The following is a 15,097-nucleotide window of genomic DNA, read 5'->3' as shown; positions in this document are numbered from 1 at the left end:
TGGTGAATATTTATATTGACCCATCATCGTACGGGACGTGCGTGTCACTGACATAAAGGAATTGCTCATGGCCGGCGGAACCGGGGGGCCGGGGATCAGCCCCCCCCCCCCACTTTATTTGCAAAAAATTATGTCTGGAGAGTTTTGTGTGACCGGAAAAATTCTAGACCTACCTTTTCAGGACCCGTGAACTGATTTTTTTTTTTTTTTTTTTTTTTTTTGTTACAATCAGAAAATTAGAATTTTGAAGAACATAAAAGTCATTAAAACACACTTCAAATGTCGGGAAAGCTCATTCCCGCTATCTACGAATTAAAATTTTCCCGGGGGAGAACCCCCGGATCACCCTTTCTTTTGGGATTTATCGATTCATGGAAAAAAAAGGAATACGCATGCAACTACTCATTTATTTATGTAGGCCTATGTATACATACATAAAATAAAAAATGAGAAACATTTACCTGACCATTTTCAGGAGGTTGAAACCTTGAATTTTGAAGAACTTAAAAATTCATTTAAAAGACATTTCAGAATTCAGGGAAGGTCATTTCCCGCATTCTAGAAATCGAAATTTTCCCGGGGGAACCCGGACCCCTTGTTTCTTTGGGGTTCAGTGGTTCTATTGAATCATATTTAAGAGGGGGAAAACCTTGATTTTTTAAGAAATTAGAAGTAATTAAAAAACACCTTATAAGTCGGGAAAGCTCATTTCCGCTTCTAGGAATCTTTCTTTTTGGGATTTTGGGAAAAAATTACCTGAAAGTTTTCAAGAGAGGAAACCTTGAATTTTGTAGAACTTAAATTAAAATCGCTATAAGATACTTCAGAAGTCGGGAAAGCTCATTTCCCACCATTTAGAAATTAACATTTTCCCGGGAAGAACCCGAACTTCCCTTCTCTCTTTGGATTCATTGATTCATTATAATAATTTTCAAGAGGGGAAAACCTTGAATTTTGAAGAACTTAAAAGTAGTTAAAAGACACCTCAGAAGTCACGAAAGCTCATTTCCCGCCTTCTAGGAATCAAAATTTTGTGGAGAACCCCCGGACCCCCCTTTCTTTTTAGGAATTATAGGTTCATGGAAAAAAAATCGTATGCAAATACTTAATATTTTTAATTTACTATATGTATACACACATAAGGCCTGTCTACTGTAATAACAATGGGATAAATTTACCTGACCGTTTTCTAGAGGGGAAAACCTCGAATTTTAAAGAACGTAAAAGTAATTAAGACACCTCAGAAGTCGGGAAAACTCATTTCCCGCCTTCTAGGAATTAAAATTTTCTCGCGGGAGAACCCCCGACCCCCTATCTTTTTGGGATTTATCGATTCATGAAAAAAAAAAAATTCGTATCCAACTACTCATATTTTTTTTTTGTATTTATACACACATAAGGCCTATTTACTGTAATAACAAGTGGAAAATTTACCTGACCGTTTTCAAGAGAGGAAACCTTGAATTTTAAAGAACTTAAAAGTAATTAAAATACACCTCAGAAGTCGGGAAAACTCATTTCCCGCCTTCTAGGAATCAAAAATTTCACGGGGGAAAACCCCCCGGACTCCCCTTTCCTTTTGGGATTTATGGAATCATGGAAAAAAATCGTAAGCTACTACTCAACTTTTTTTATGTATGTATACACACATAAGAAGGCCTGTCTACTGTAATAACAATGGGATAAATATACCTGACCGTTTTCAAAAGGGGAACACCTTGAATTTTAAAGAACTTAAAAGTAATTAAAAGACACCTCAGAAGTCGAGAAAACTCATTTCCCGCCTTCTAAGAATCACAATTTTCCCGGGGGAGAACCCCCGGACCCCCGTTCCTTTTGGGATTTGTGGATTCATAGAAAAAATCATATGCAACTACTCATTTTTTTTATGTATGTATACACACATAAGGCCTATCTACTGTAATAACAGGGATAAATTTACCTGACTGTTTTCAAGAGGGGAAAACTTTGAATATTGAAGAACTTAAAAGTAATTAAAAGACACCTCAGAAGTCGGGAAAACTCATTTCCTGCCGTCTAGATATCAACATTTTCCCGGGGGAGGACCCTCGTATCCCCCTTTTCTTTGCAGCTTATCGATTCATTAAAAAAAGAATACGTATGCAACTACTAATTTTTTATTTTTATGTAGGCCTATGTATAGGCCTACACACATAAGGGCTATTTACTAAACCTTATTAACCTGACCTTTTCAAGAGGTTGAAACCTTCAATTTTGAAGAACAAAGTCATTAGAAACCTAGCTCAAAATTCGAGAAAGGTCATTTACGGCCATCTAGAAATCAAAATTTTCCCGAGGGAGGATCGTACCCCGGATCCCCTTTCCTTTTTGGGAAAAATGTTGACCCCCATCCCCTAGGTTTTTCCAGATCTGCATGATTCATATTCCCATTCATCTTATAAGTGGGCCCCCCCCCCCCACTCTTATAAGGGGCCCCCCCCCCCCACTTTGAAAAACGTTCCGCCGGCCGCCTGATAAACGCGTTTATCACAATTAAATAACAGCGTTCACAACGTTATCTCGCAACCAAAAATGACAACCACTTTATTCTAGAAATTTAATTAACATATTTTATAAAGACCAAACGTACCCAATGCTACACCCGTACAATTAACATAGGTACAATTAAATTTGAACCAATTTATTCAGGTTAATTGTTTTCTTTAACTTTAACACATTAATCTATATGTATAAATCTACGTAGTCACCGTCATCATCCATGCATTTATAATGAGTCTTAGCCACGAATAAAATTTACTGATTCGTCAACAAGCGTCATGTGACAATTTATCTACGCGAACGCGCGCAACCGTTGACCGATTGCCACTTTGCGCCTGTTTTTCGTTGAATGATGTAGGCTATGTGACGTCCATTTTATGAATTCAACTTCTGCTGATACTTTTAGGCTAGAAACCCTAACTTTTAATCTGATCGTATACAATTTTATGAAACTATGGAAGGTAAGTTTATTATTTGATATACATTAGGTTATTGTCTTGTAGAAAAAACACACAATAAAAAACAAGCCAGAGCCGTCGGTAGGCCTAGGGCCAAAGCCTGGCCTGGGGCCGGGGCTAGGAAAACACGTCAAGCAAGCCCTAGGCCTAGGTAGGTAGCCAGAGGGTTGAAAAAGAAAAGTAGGAACAGATTTTCTAGCAAAGGGAGCACAAAGGCGCACTGGGAGTTGAGGGTCTAATGCTCATGCCCTCGGGAAAAAAAATCCGTTTTCTGCAATAGTTTGTTGTTGGTGTTATTTGACGTCTGGTTTTTTTTTTTCCAGTTTTGTGACATTGTTCTATCTAAATACGGATCCTAGCTAGGCCTAGTTCTACAGGTATCCTGTGCTGTAGGCCTAGGCCTAAGTGTGTATTGAACTGCGAGGCATTTAATGACAAATACTCCTTTTCTTAGTTTGAAATCAAGAACAAACCTGGGAATATCATGATAGATGAGGCAAATGTGCCTTGTCTGTCTCATGCTAACGGCCCTGTATTTGCTCTGGTACTGGCACATAGGCCTAATCTAATTATTTTTACTAGGCCTAGTGATTCTTAGGCATGACGTTTTTGTATTTTTCATGAGAAGTTGCTGGCTATAATATTACAGTTAAGATTTCTAAGTCTGCTTTCAGTGTCGGAACAGGTCACAATGTCATTCACAATTTTTGATTGTGCTGAATACTATTTTTGTATTGCCTCTATGACTGCAGCTCATTTGTGGATTCTATATTAATTGTTTATTAACTTTACTTTAATTAATATTTTTTGGTTGATGCCATTAATTGATAAATATATGTTTACTTTTAGTTACCAATGACATGAGGGAATAAAGTTCAACAGCATTTAGGCAAGTCCACCGTTCTTCTGTAAAGGCACCCTGTATGTATAATTAAATACGGTAAGTACATCACTTCACTTCACAAAACAATACTAAAACTCATCCTACATGTAGAATATTAATATAAAAAGCAAAAAAGGCCGACTGTAGATTAAATTGACACATTTATGTGTTCACTTTTTACAGAAACTTAAGCAAGTTTGTAATGAAGAAGATGTAGTTGCCAGAAGAGATGACAACGATGAGGACGACAGCAATATTATGTGAATGCGTTTGATTTGTAGCACATCCTCTTTATTGGTTCTGATACAACATTCTACTTTGCCAATGGTTCCATTGTGACAGAACAGCTATGAATTTCCTCTGTCAAGGCTTGATTCAGAGAGAGTGCAGCCATCTGCTTTTCTCAATATCCAAGATTTTTAAGTGTGCACTATGGAGTTTTGTACACTAGGCCCCTTGTTTATTTTTGATATTTCTTTGACATTTTAAAAATCAATTGAACTTGCCAAATACTGACTGAAATAACTGTACTTACAGAAATAGTATAGAATTGTCAGCACTTGACTCCAACTTGATTTTGATTTATTATTTTTTTGGATATTGATTATTGTATATCCTTTTGTCCTATATTGAAATGGGGCTTTTGCTAATTTACGGTAAAATTAAGTACAGTACAGGACGCATTAAATATTAAAGGATAAACACATAACGCTACATAATTGTAAGTAATTTTGTATTGTTGACCTCTTTTGTCCCAGAGCATCAAAGTTAACACGATGTAGTTGGAATCCTACATGTGACCAGAGGCCGACCTAAGGATATCCACGGTTCAGTGTACAGCCTTTGTTCAAAGTTTTGAAAACGTCTTGGAACACCGATCAAACTCAAAAGTTTTACCGTTATTTTGATGTTTTTAAACGTTTTTAAAGCATTCTTAAAGGTGCTACAATACCAAAGTCAATGTAACTAGAGTTAAAAATTACTCTAGTTACATTGACTTTGGTATTGTAACACATTTTAAGAATGTTTTAAAAACGTTTAAAAACATCAAAATAACGTTATAATAACGTTTCTGAATGTTAAATTGAAACGTTAATAAAACGCTTTAAAAACTCCACATAATTACGTTTTTAAAACGTAATATTATAACGTTTTACAAACGTAATAAAAACCCTTTGTAAACCTTTTTAAAACGTGATACAAGGCCAAAGTCGATGTAACCAAAGGTTATTATTACGTTATAATAACGTTTTTAAAACGTTACATTAAACGTTATTTAAACGCTTCCAAAACTCTACAAAATTACGTTTTCGAAACGTTTTACTAAAACGTTTTTTGAACCAAACTCATACGTTTTTTTAACGTTAAATTGTTAGCTGTGACGAGCCCACACGCGCCTCCAAGGCTCTCGGTTTGATTACGAGATAACGAAAGCTCTTAAAGCTCTCTAATGACTCAGGCTACAGTCACACTAGAGTTTCAAGCCTGGCTTGACTCACCGCGGGTGTGATTTTCGTAATGTGACCGTATCTGCACCGACTCGCGCCTGGCGTGACCTCGATCTCAATCTACCTATCTCGATCCCGGCTCAGCACCGTTCTTGAATAAAAACACCCGCGAGTTCTTCATGTTTGTTCAATCAAGACGCAATCATTACTTTTCATAAAAGTTAATTCAAATTTTAATTAATAATAATGCGATTGATTTGGAGCGACTAGGAAACTGCTGACCTGGTAGATTTGTGGGGCCAACCCGAGCTCTGCTGTTTCGACTTTCATAATTTGGAGGTCAATCCAACTAGTGTGACCGACCCAGAATTTCGAGCCTGGCTTGAAATCTCACCCGCGTTGAGTCAAGCCAGGCTTGAGACGCTAGTGTGACCGTAGCCTCAAGTTACTGCATGAGAGTTTCATATTTTTAATAAAACTAATTTCTTCTAATTTTATTTAGAATTTTAGAATTCGTGATTATACGTTATCATGCCTAGACTTACTAAATGCTTGGCAAATATATGATCACACATGTGTTTCTGAAAAATGCGTGTTACATCCAAAATCACTTTAATGCTTAGTAGTGTACGGCATAGTTACCAGCCGTCTCGCATTGTGCGAGACGGTTGGTAACTATGCCGTAAGGTCAAATGTACGTATGCCAACATAACAATCCTAGGCATGAGTAGTTCCACGGGGGCTTGTCCAAGACACCTCTTCTGAATCCGCCACTGCTGTATTTAATAAAATGATATAATACTAATCAATTTAATATGTTTATTTTGTAGAAACAACTTCTCAGGATCCTCCTCTGAATAACTCCAGGGATATGTCAATTGTTTTTGGGATCATTGGAATACTTGGTGTAGCTGTGGTATTGCTGTATTGTGGATACTCGAAATTGAAAAAAATCGAAATTTTCATGACGTTTCCTGAACCTAAATTCCCTAAAATTGTAAGAGCTTATATTATTAGATTCGCCTGTATGTATCTATATAAATTGTGTTGTGTTATACATATTACATATATTTATATGTTACATATTATATATGTTTATGCATATATAATATATAAATATATTTTTTTCTATTGCAGAATTTCCATAATGTAAATTCTCTGGTTCGTGAAAGTGAAACTTTTGATGAGTTATGCGTTAGGAAGACTGCGGTCACCATATCGAAACGAACGTGTAGTACAGATATAGATATCAATAAGCTGACTCCAGAAATATTTAGAGATGGCTGTCATTCATATCTGAAGAACCTTGAAACTGAAAGTACCACTGAGATCACTGTACATTTTCCCGAAGATAAGGATGAACTCTTAGATGGTCCAGTGGTGTACCGTATTCTTAGTAAAAAGAAATCAGACGTCCCGCCAGTTGAGAATGAGAATTTAATATCCGAGTCAAATGTTAATTGCATTGGACTTGGTGCAGTTATGTGTATTGAGTCTCCAGATTCTTCAAAGATCATTAGAGATAAAACTGCCGTGCCAATTAAGAAAAATGGTTATTGTTCCATGCCTCCAGATCGATCTTTTGGCCAGAAAGTTATGACGCCGTGCTCAGACGGAGGTACATTTGTGTACCCAGATTGTGAATATATAGTTCGATGCTTAGATCATGGAGACATCGTTCCACGTCCAGAAAATGTAGCTCAAGTCTCAGACCATACAAGAACTGTTCCATACTTAAAACATGGAAGTACAGCTCCTAGCCTTGACGACGGGTGTGATGTGGCTTCATCCTCAAATCATTTAGGCATAGATTCACCCTTGAAACAAGATACAACTCCTTCAATTTCAGACCACAAATGCATGGCTCCACTCTCAGAGCTCAATGTGGATTCATGTTCAGATTATCAGTGTATTACTACCAAACCTATCAAATTGCCAGTCACTCGTCCGAAAGAAAACAATAATAGTGATTATGTTACAGTGACTCATCACACATTAAATGTAATTGAACAACGCGATAAACCTATTCAGTGGCGTAACGCTGGGGCGGGGGGTCATGTGCCTTTCTGAGCCTGGGGGCTTTTCTTTTAGTCTCGCCGATCGCCTTTTCAATGGCGGACTTTCAGAGTTGCTCGTTTTTAATCATGTTTGTCATTGTGTCCTATTCTTAACGACAAAATAAATAATGTCATTCCAGTGGCGGATCTACAGTATTTGAAGTAGAGGGGCCACAGGGAATCAGTTTCACTGATTGAGGGTCTGTACCACCTCAGCCCCACCATGGCTGGGACTGAGGTATGAAAATGTATGATTATAGCGCACCACTAGATGGTCGGAAATGACACTCACTTAAAATTTGAATATATTTTTCGTTTTATCTCCATTTGTTTTAATTTTGGCAAATTAGGAGAAGCCTGGGATCGAACGGTTGCAGATGGGCTTCTTTTAATCCGCCACTGAATATAATATGATATATGTACTGCAGTCGATGTCAGAGACATGCTGTTATATCAACGAAGCCATTTTTGGGTCAGAGTGCTAGATCGAGGACACTATAGGTAAACCCCCCTTTAGGGCCCTAGAGGTTGCGGGTGCCCTGCGGACCGTCGCATGAGAGTGCATAGGCGTTACGCCATTTGACGTACTAAGCTAACTGTGTATAAGGCCAGGTTACTTATTTGGTTTTATATACGTGATTGTAGAGAGACGAAAGCAATAGCTTATACGCCCATCCACAGTAATTGCTTCGTCGTGTCATATAAAAGGTTGGTATAAGCACAAGGGGTGATTGATATGAGCTTTTGCAAGAGCGGATTTGAATTGGTTTACAAGGTCTACCCTAACACAATTATTTGGAGGAGTGGGGCCAGGGAGCCTATCCTCCCATGGTGGTGGTGGTGAAAAATCACAATTCGTCGGGGATACAAAAAAAATATATATGTATTTGTATTTAAAATCCGTTCAAAGAAGAATTTGAAACCCATAAATTGTCATATTTTCCCTTGACCACTACGGGAATATTTTGAATGATACCCACCGAACACGCCCACTTTACTCGGTCATCTTCGCCCCAACCCCGTCGGGGACATCGGATTCCCCGTCTGGCAAATCCTGGCACCACTCCTGTTTATTGTGCATTCCTTTCATTTACCGAACGAACAGGAGCACACCCCAAATATTAATTTACTAAAGCGCTGCTTACAAGTTTTTTTTGTGACAAAATAGTATTTTTTTTATTAAGTTTTGTAGGACAAAATTGCGAAATTCCCAAACGGTGTCTGGTAGTGGTCGAGAGTTCTAACAACATGCTGGCAACCTCGGCTGACATGCTTAGATACACCGCGGCTTCACTGTTAACGGGCTAAGTGCGAATATTTCTTATAAACGCAAATAAAAACGTAGCATAGGCCATATATCCAGGATGTGCCTCCTAATATTTAGTGTCAATCCATGGTGGGATGTGCGTGTGGGGACCAATTAAAGTGATTTAAGGTCAAACAGTATACACCGGATATTTCAAAAACCGGTCAGTTGATATTACATGTTATTATTGTAGAATTGTAGAAGGGCAGACGTCATTCTAATATAAATAAAATATGCTAAACCATAGTGTCTATGAACTAACGATTAGAATGATATACATGTTATTTAACTGTCTCAAAGATATCACTGAAAATTTGCTTGAATATATTGAAATAACTGTATTATTATTATTATTAATTTATTATTGTTATTATTATTAATTTATTATTATTATTGTTAAATGTTATAATAATAATAATAATAATAATTATTATTATTATTATTATTATTATTATTATTATTATTATTATTATTATTATTATTATTTTTGTCTTCTCCCAGCAGTACTGGGAAAGCCATTGTTTTTGTTCTGATTTTTGTTCTTTTTTTTCTTGCATATATTTTTTTCTATCTTTTTGCACTGTTTTGTTCTGGCTGTCACTTTCGTCACTTCCATGAATTTTTCCATGCTTTGCCGTAGCATAGGCAATATATCCAGGATGCGCCTCCTAATATTTAGTGTCTATTCATGGTGGGGTGTGCGTGTGAGGACCAATTAAAGAGATTTAAGGTCAAACAGTCTACACCGGTCAGTTGATGTGAATGAAACTTACGGGGAAGTTTAATCAAATTACAAGAAAGAAAGTGTTATGTGTTAGTGACGATCCAGTGAAGGGTGTAAATTTGAGGGTCTATTTCATTTTTGAGGACCCAGACCTCAGTATCTCTTTTAAAAAAAATTAAAAAACCAGTGGGTGTGTGACGTAGCATGGGATTTATCCCATGATTCAGTATGGGTTATTCATGAATTTGCTATTTCTAATCATTGGCCAGGCATTCAGGTCAATGACATTGCTCTATTTGATATATTATCATCATTCCATTGATTCGATGTCAGTGATGGTCCTTGTTTTTGGGACTGGTCATCTATCATTTGGCTTGACATGTCAATTGTGAGGACCAAAGGGATCAGTGACCGGGACTAGTTGATAGGTGAGAAGAAATTCAGTGGCGGATTCTGGGGGGTTTAAGGGATTCGCACGAACCACCCTCTGTGAAGAAAATACTATTGGGTCCTGGCTTACAAAAGGCATTACCAACCGTCTCGCATCGCGGTCGTGGTCCCGCATTTCAAAGTGATTTTGGATATTAACACGCATTTGGCAGAAACACATGCGTGATCTTAAATTTGTCACGCCTTTAGTCTACGCATGACGACGAATAATCACGAATTCAGGGAAAATATATTTAAAATTAGAAGAAATTAGTTTTATTAAAAATATAAAATAACCATGCAGTAACTTGTGTCATTAGAGAGCTTTCGTTATCTCGTTTGAGATTCAATTCACCTACCTGGCATAGGTTGGCAGATCGCACAAAATAAGCTTAGCCCAACTAGCATTCAATTATACAATATAAAAACACTGATTTGGCTCGACGTCGTAATAATTTATGTACGAAAGTGTGTTCTTCAGGCCTATCAGTTCATCGATCTTTGGAAGAAAGACTACGTATCCAACTACTTGATAATATTGGAATATAGAATAAATGCCAAGTTGGAAGTAGCTAGAGGCTTGAGATTTAACAGGAAATAAACCCAATTGACGTAAGTTGAGGGCCCGTCCAAGGGCCCGAAAATTGTGGACTTAGATGCTCTCTGGTGCAATCTGATTATCTCTCGTGCTGAAATTAAACCTTCAAAATGTGTAGCTATAACAGAAACGATAGAATTTTCGATGATCTGGGCCTGATAAAATATAGAATTGCGAAGGTTTATAGTATTTCGCTAAAAAGTTTGGGTTTAATCAAAGCTTGATATTTAGTGAAAAGGTGTGAGATTTTAGAGGAGTGGCTTGAGAGCTTGAGGTTTGTTCAAAAAGCGTGGGTTCACGCCGGATGCATGAGACTTGTTATGATATAGGCCTAATAATATATTGATTATATTTTTTATTTATTTTCTTTTTCCTATGGTATAGGCCTAAGAATTAAATAAAATCACCTGACCTTTTGTTTAAGAGGGGTAAAACCTCGAATTTTGAAGAAATTAAAGGTCATTAAAGACACCTCAGAAGTCAGGAAAGCTCATTTCCGGCCATCTAGGAATCAAAATTGTATGGGAACCAAAGGGATGTGGTTAGAATTGGAATGTAGGTCAAATGTTGGGAAATTTCTTTAATAGTATGCTTTGAGGATAGGTTAGGCAGTTGTCACTTGAACACCTAAATGCGTATAACTCCAACCAAGAGTAGACTTAGGTTGTATTATGTTTTCAGAGAAATACACACAGGCGCAATATTGGTCATATCAACATAATATCAATAAAAGCAGGGGTATAGCTATTCATTAGCTATAGCTCAAAAAACTTAAGCTAGCATTAGTAAAGCAATCAAATATCGAAATATATCACTATTATTGGCTATAGCAGATTACATCATAATTATGCTACTTATTGATATTGATATTAGTCTGATGTACCATGGTTCATTATGGGTTATTCATGAATTTGCTATTTTTAATCATTGGCCAGGCATACAGGTCAATGACATTGCTCTATTTGATATATTATCATTCCATTGATTCGATGTCAGTGATGGTCCTTGTTTTTGGGACTGGTCATTTATCATTTGGTTTGACATGCCAATTGTGGGGACCAAAGGGTTCAGTGACCGGGACCAGTTGGTAAATGAGAAGAAATTTTATGGGAACCAAAGGGATGTGGTTAGAATGGAATGTAGATCTAATGCTGGGAAGTTTTTTTATTAGTATGCTTTGAGAAGGCAGTTGTCACTTGGACACCTAAATTGTCACAATTCCAACCAAGTGGGACTTAGGTTGTATTCATATGTTTTCAGAGAAATAACAGCCTGGTGGGACTTGGGCTTTACTTTGTACGAATTTTTACTATATTTCTGAATATTAAATTGCATGTAGAACATTACGCTACCGTCTATGTGTATATCCTTGTGTTTGTGTTTGCTTCTGGACTGAACTACTGGACTTCGTCACAGGGTGTAAATGAAGTATTCTATAATACTTCGTAAAGGTCTTGTAAAAAATTATTAAATTTTTGTCACGACCCGCAGTGTGGTGTGGATCTGAGGACCATTTAAAGAAAAACGTACCAGACCACATATTTCAAAAACGGATCAACTGATCTGAATGAAACATTCGGAAAAATTTTAACCAAGTTACAAAGAAGAAATTATTTTTTGCTGGCGACGAATCAGTCAAAGGTGTAATTTGGAGGGTCATTTCAATTTTTGATTACCCACACCTAAATATCTCTCTTTAAAATATCATTGGGTATAATTTAGACCTTGTATAACAGTTTGTCAATGTCGAGTAAAGAACTTATTAATTTTTGTGACGATCCGGAGTAGGGTGTAGATCTGAGGATCATTGAAAGGAAAACGTCCCAGACCACATATTTCGAAAACGGATTAACTGATATGAATGAAGCATTCGGGAAAAGTTTAACAAAGTTACGATGAAGATAGTATTATGTTTTGGCGACGAATCAGTCAAGGGTGTAAACTGGAGGGTCATTTAAGTTTTTGAGATCCCAGACGTAAATATCCATTAAAAAAAATTTTCAAAGGGTGTAAATGAAAATGTCTATAATAGTTTGTAAATGTCCAATAAATAAATTACTGAATTTATGTGATGATCTGGCGTAGGATGTGAATATGAGGACCATTAAAAACGAAAATGTGCTAGACCAGATATTTCATAAACGGATCAACTGATCCGAATAAAACTTTCGGGAAAGTTTAACCCAAGGAACATATTTATTATGTGTAGGAGACGATCCAGGTTAGGGTGTAAAATTAAGGGTCATATAAATTGCTTACGTCCCAGTTATATATGGATAAAAATGGCACTTTGCAGCATAGTTTTTAATGGTGAAATGAAAAATGATCCAATTTTGGTGACGATCCGCAGTAGGATGTGGATATGAGGACCATTTAAAACAATTTTGTTGACAGTTAATTAAATTATTTGAACGCAATTTGCGTTTTCTGAAGCACTTAAACCAATAACAGCTAGGTTAAACTCAAAACTACCGCGATATGCATGAACGATTTTAGCTTTCAGTCACTGAATCGCTATGAAATGAAAATGCACTTTCCTATATAAGGCGGGTCATATGGCGCGCAAGGGTTATGAGTCACGATGTAACTCGCTATTACCATTGCAGTCATGGTTCAAGTGTCACTAATAACGTCGCAGTGAACTTGGTTTTTGGTTGTTTTTTTTTCCACTTCATTAAAGTTTTTTTTTTTAAAATTTTTTTTTTTTTTTTTTTACTTTATACCTTCTAACGACTTTTCTTTTTGTTGCAATTTCAACTTCAATTCTCATTAAAGATGTATTGTCCCTTGCTAATGTCAAAAAATCTTTTTTTTTTTTAAATTGAAGAGAAAAAGTTTGAAATAAACTTGCTCAAGTTGATAACTTTTATGTTACTTCAAAATGGGCAAGTTAAATTCAAAAAATACTAAATAATATTTTTTTTCGATATTTAGCATGGGACAAAATACATATTTAAAGCAATGGGGAAAAACCCTAAGTTTTGTGTTCAAACAGACATAGTAAGTCATCATTCTCAAACCCTAAGTTTTGTGTTCAAACAGACATAGTAAGTCATCATTCTCATTATTACTATAATTATCATAATTATAATAATAAAAACTCATAGGGTAAAATCCCTTACACAAGACAAACATACACAAGATAAGTTCTACATAGACTAAGATTCATTAGGCTCTCAAACTTTCACGACGTACAGTATATATACTGTCTCTTATACACATCTAGATGTGTATAAGAGACAGACATTGCTCTATTTGATATATTATCATCATTCCATTGATTCGATGTCAGTGATGGTCCTTGTTTTTGGGACTGGTCATCTATCATTTGGCTTGACATGTCAATTGTGAGGACCAAAGGGATCAGTGACCGGGACTAGTTGATAGGTGAGAAGAAATTCAGTGGCGGATTCTGGGGGGTTTAAGGGATTCGCACGAACCACCCTCTGTGAAGAAAATACTATTGGGTCCTGGCTTACAAAAGGCATTACCAACAGTCTCGCATCGCGGTCGTGGTCCCGCATTTCAAAGTGATTTTGGATATTAACACGCATTTGGCAGAAACACATGCGTGATCTTAAATTTGTCACGCCTTTAGTCTACGCATGACGACGAATAATCACGAATTCAGGGAAAATATATTTAAAATTAGAAGAAATTAGTTTTATTAAAAATATAAAATAACCATGCAGTAACTTGTGTCATTAGAGAGCTTTCGTTATCTCGTTTGAGATTCAATTCACCTACCTGGCATAGGTTGGCAGATCGCACAAAATAAGCTTAGCCCAACTAGCATTCAATTATACAATATAAAAACACTGATTTGGCTCGACGTCGTAATAATTTATGTACGAAAGTGTGTTCTTCAGGCCTATCAGTTCATCGATCTTTGGAAGAAAGACTACGTATCCAACTACTTGATAATATTGGAATATAGAATAAATGCCAAGTTGGAAGTAGCTAGAGGCTTGAGATTTAACAGGAAATAAACCCAATTGACGTAAGTTGAGGGCCCGTCCAAGGGCCCGAAAATTGTGGACTTAGATGCTCTCTGGTGCAATCTGATTATCTCTCGTGCTGAAATTAAACCTTCAAAATGTGTAGCTATAACAGAAACGATAGAATTTTCGATGATCTGGGCCTGATAAAATATAGAATTGCGAAGGTTTATAGTATTTCGCTAAAAAGTTTGGGTTTAATCAAAGCTTGATATTTAGTGAAAAGGTGTGAGATTTTAGAGGAGTGGCTTGAGAGCTTGAGGTTTGTTCAAAAAGCGTGGGTTCACGCCGGATGCATGAGACTTGTTATGATATAGGCCTAATAATATATTGATTATATTTTTTATTTATTTTCTTTTTCCTATGGTATAGGCCTAAGAATTAAATAAAATCACCTGACCTTTTGTTTAAGAGGGGTAAAACCTCGAATTTTGAAGAAATTAAAGGTCATTAAAGACACCTCAGAAGTCAGGAAAGCTCATTTCCGGCCATCTAGGAATCAAAATTGTATGGGAACCAAAGGGATGTGGTTAGAATTGGAATGTAGGTCAAATGTTGGGAAATTTCTTTAATAGTATGCTTTGAGGATAGGTTAGGCAGTTGTCACTTGAACACCTAAATGCGTATAACTCCAACCAAGAGTAGACTTAGGTTGTATTATGTTTTCAGAGAAATA

At 36.5% G+C, this 15,097-nt stretch overlaps 1 protein-coding gene and 1 long non-coding RNA gene across 2 annotated transcripts; both read left to right on the top strand.

The window, feature by feature from the left end:
• The first annotated feature begins 2,566 nt into the window (after window positions 1-2,566).
• On the top strand, window positions 2,567-4,347 carry LOC117106821. The gene is made up of 3 exons (XR_004445147.1): window positions 2,567-2,981; window positions 3,828-3,918; window positions 4,045-4,347. It is a non-coding gene; the product is annotated as an uncharacterized LOC117106821 (long non-coding RNA).
• Window positions 4,348-5,768: 1,421 nt separating this feature from the next.
• LOC117106796 lies at window positions 5,769-8,700 on the top strand. Its single transcript, XM_033248238.1, has 2 exons — window positions 5,769-6,306; window positions 6,447-8,700. The coding sequence occupies exons 1-2, from the start codon at window positions 6,181-6,183 to the stop codon at window positions 7,377-7,379; spliced, it is 1,059 nt and encodes a 352-aa protein (XP_033104129.1). The 5' UTR covers window positions 5,769-6,180; the 3' UTR covers window positions 7,380-8,700.
• Window positions 8,701-15,097: the final 6,397 nt, after the last annotated feature.

Source organism: Anneissia japonica, unplaced genomic scaffold (genome assembly GCF_011630105.1).
Source record: "Anneissia japonica isolate Jap-2015-1 unplaced genomic scaffold, ASM1163010v1 scaffold2471_len1564793_cov202, whole genome shotgun sequence".
NCBI classification, from domain to species: Eukaryota; Metazoa; Echinodermata; class Crinoidea; order Comatulida; family Comatulidae; genus Anneissia; species Anneissia japonica.
This window is presented reverse-complemented; position numbering and strand designations above follow the sequence as displayed.

Coding starts and splice junctions, on each gene's coding strand:
- LOC117106796 (XM_033248238.1), top strand. CDS start 6,181: ATGTCAATTGTTTTTGGGATCATTGGAATACTTGGTGTAGCTGTGGTA. Junction 6,307..6,446: donor AACCTAAATTCCCTAAAATT/GTAAGAGCTTAT, acceptor TTTCTATTGCAG/AATTTCCATAATGTAAATTC.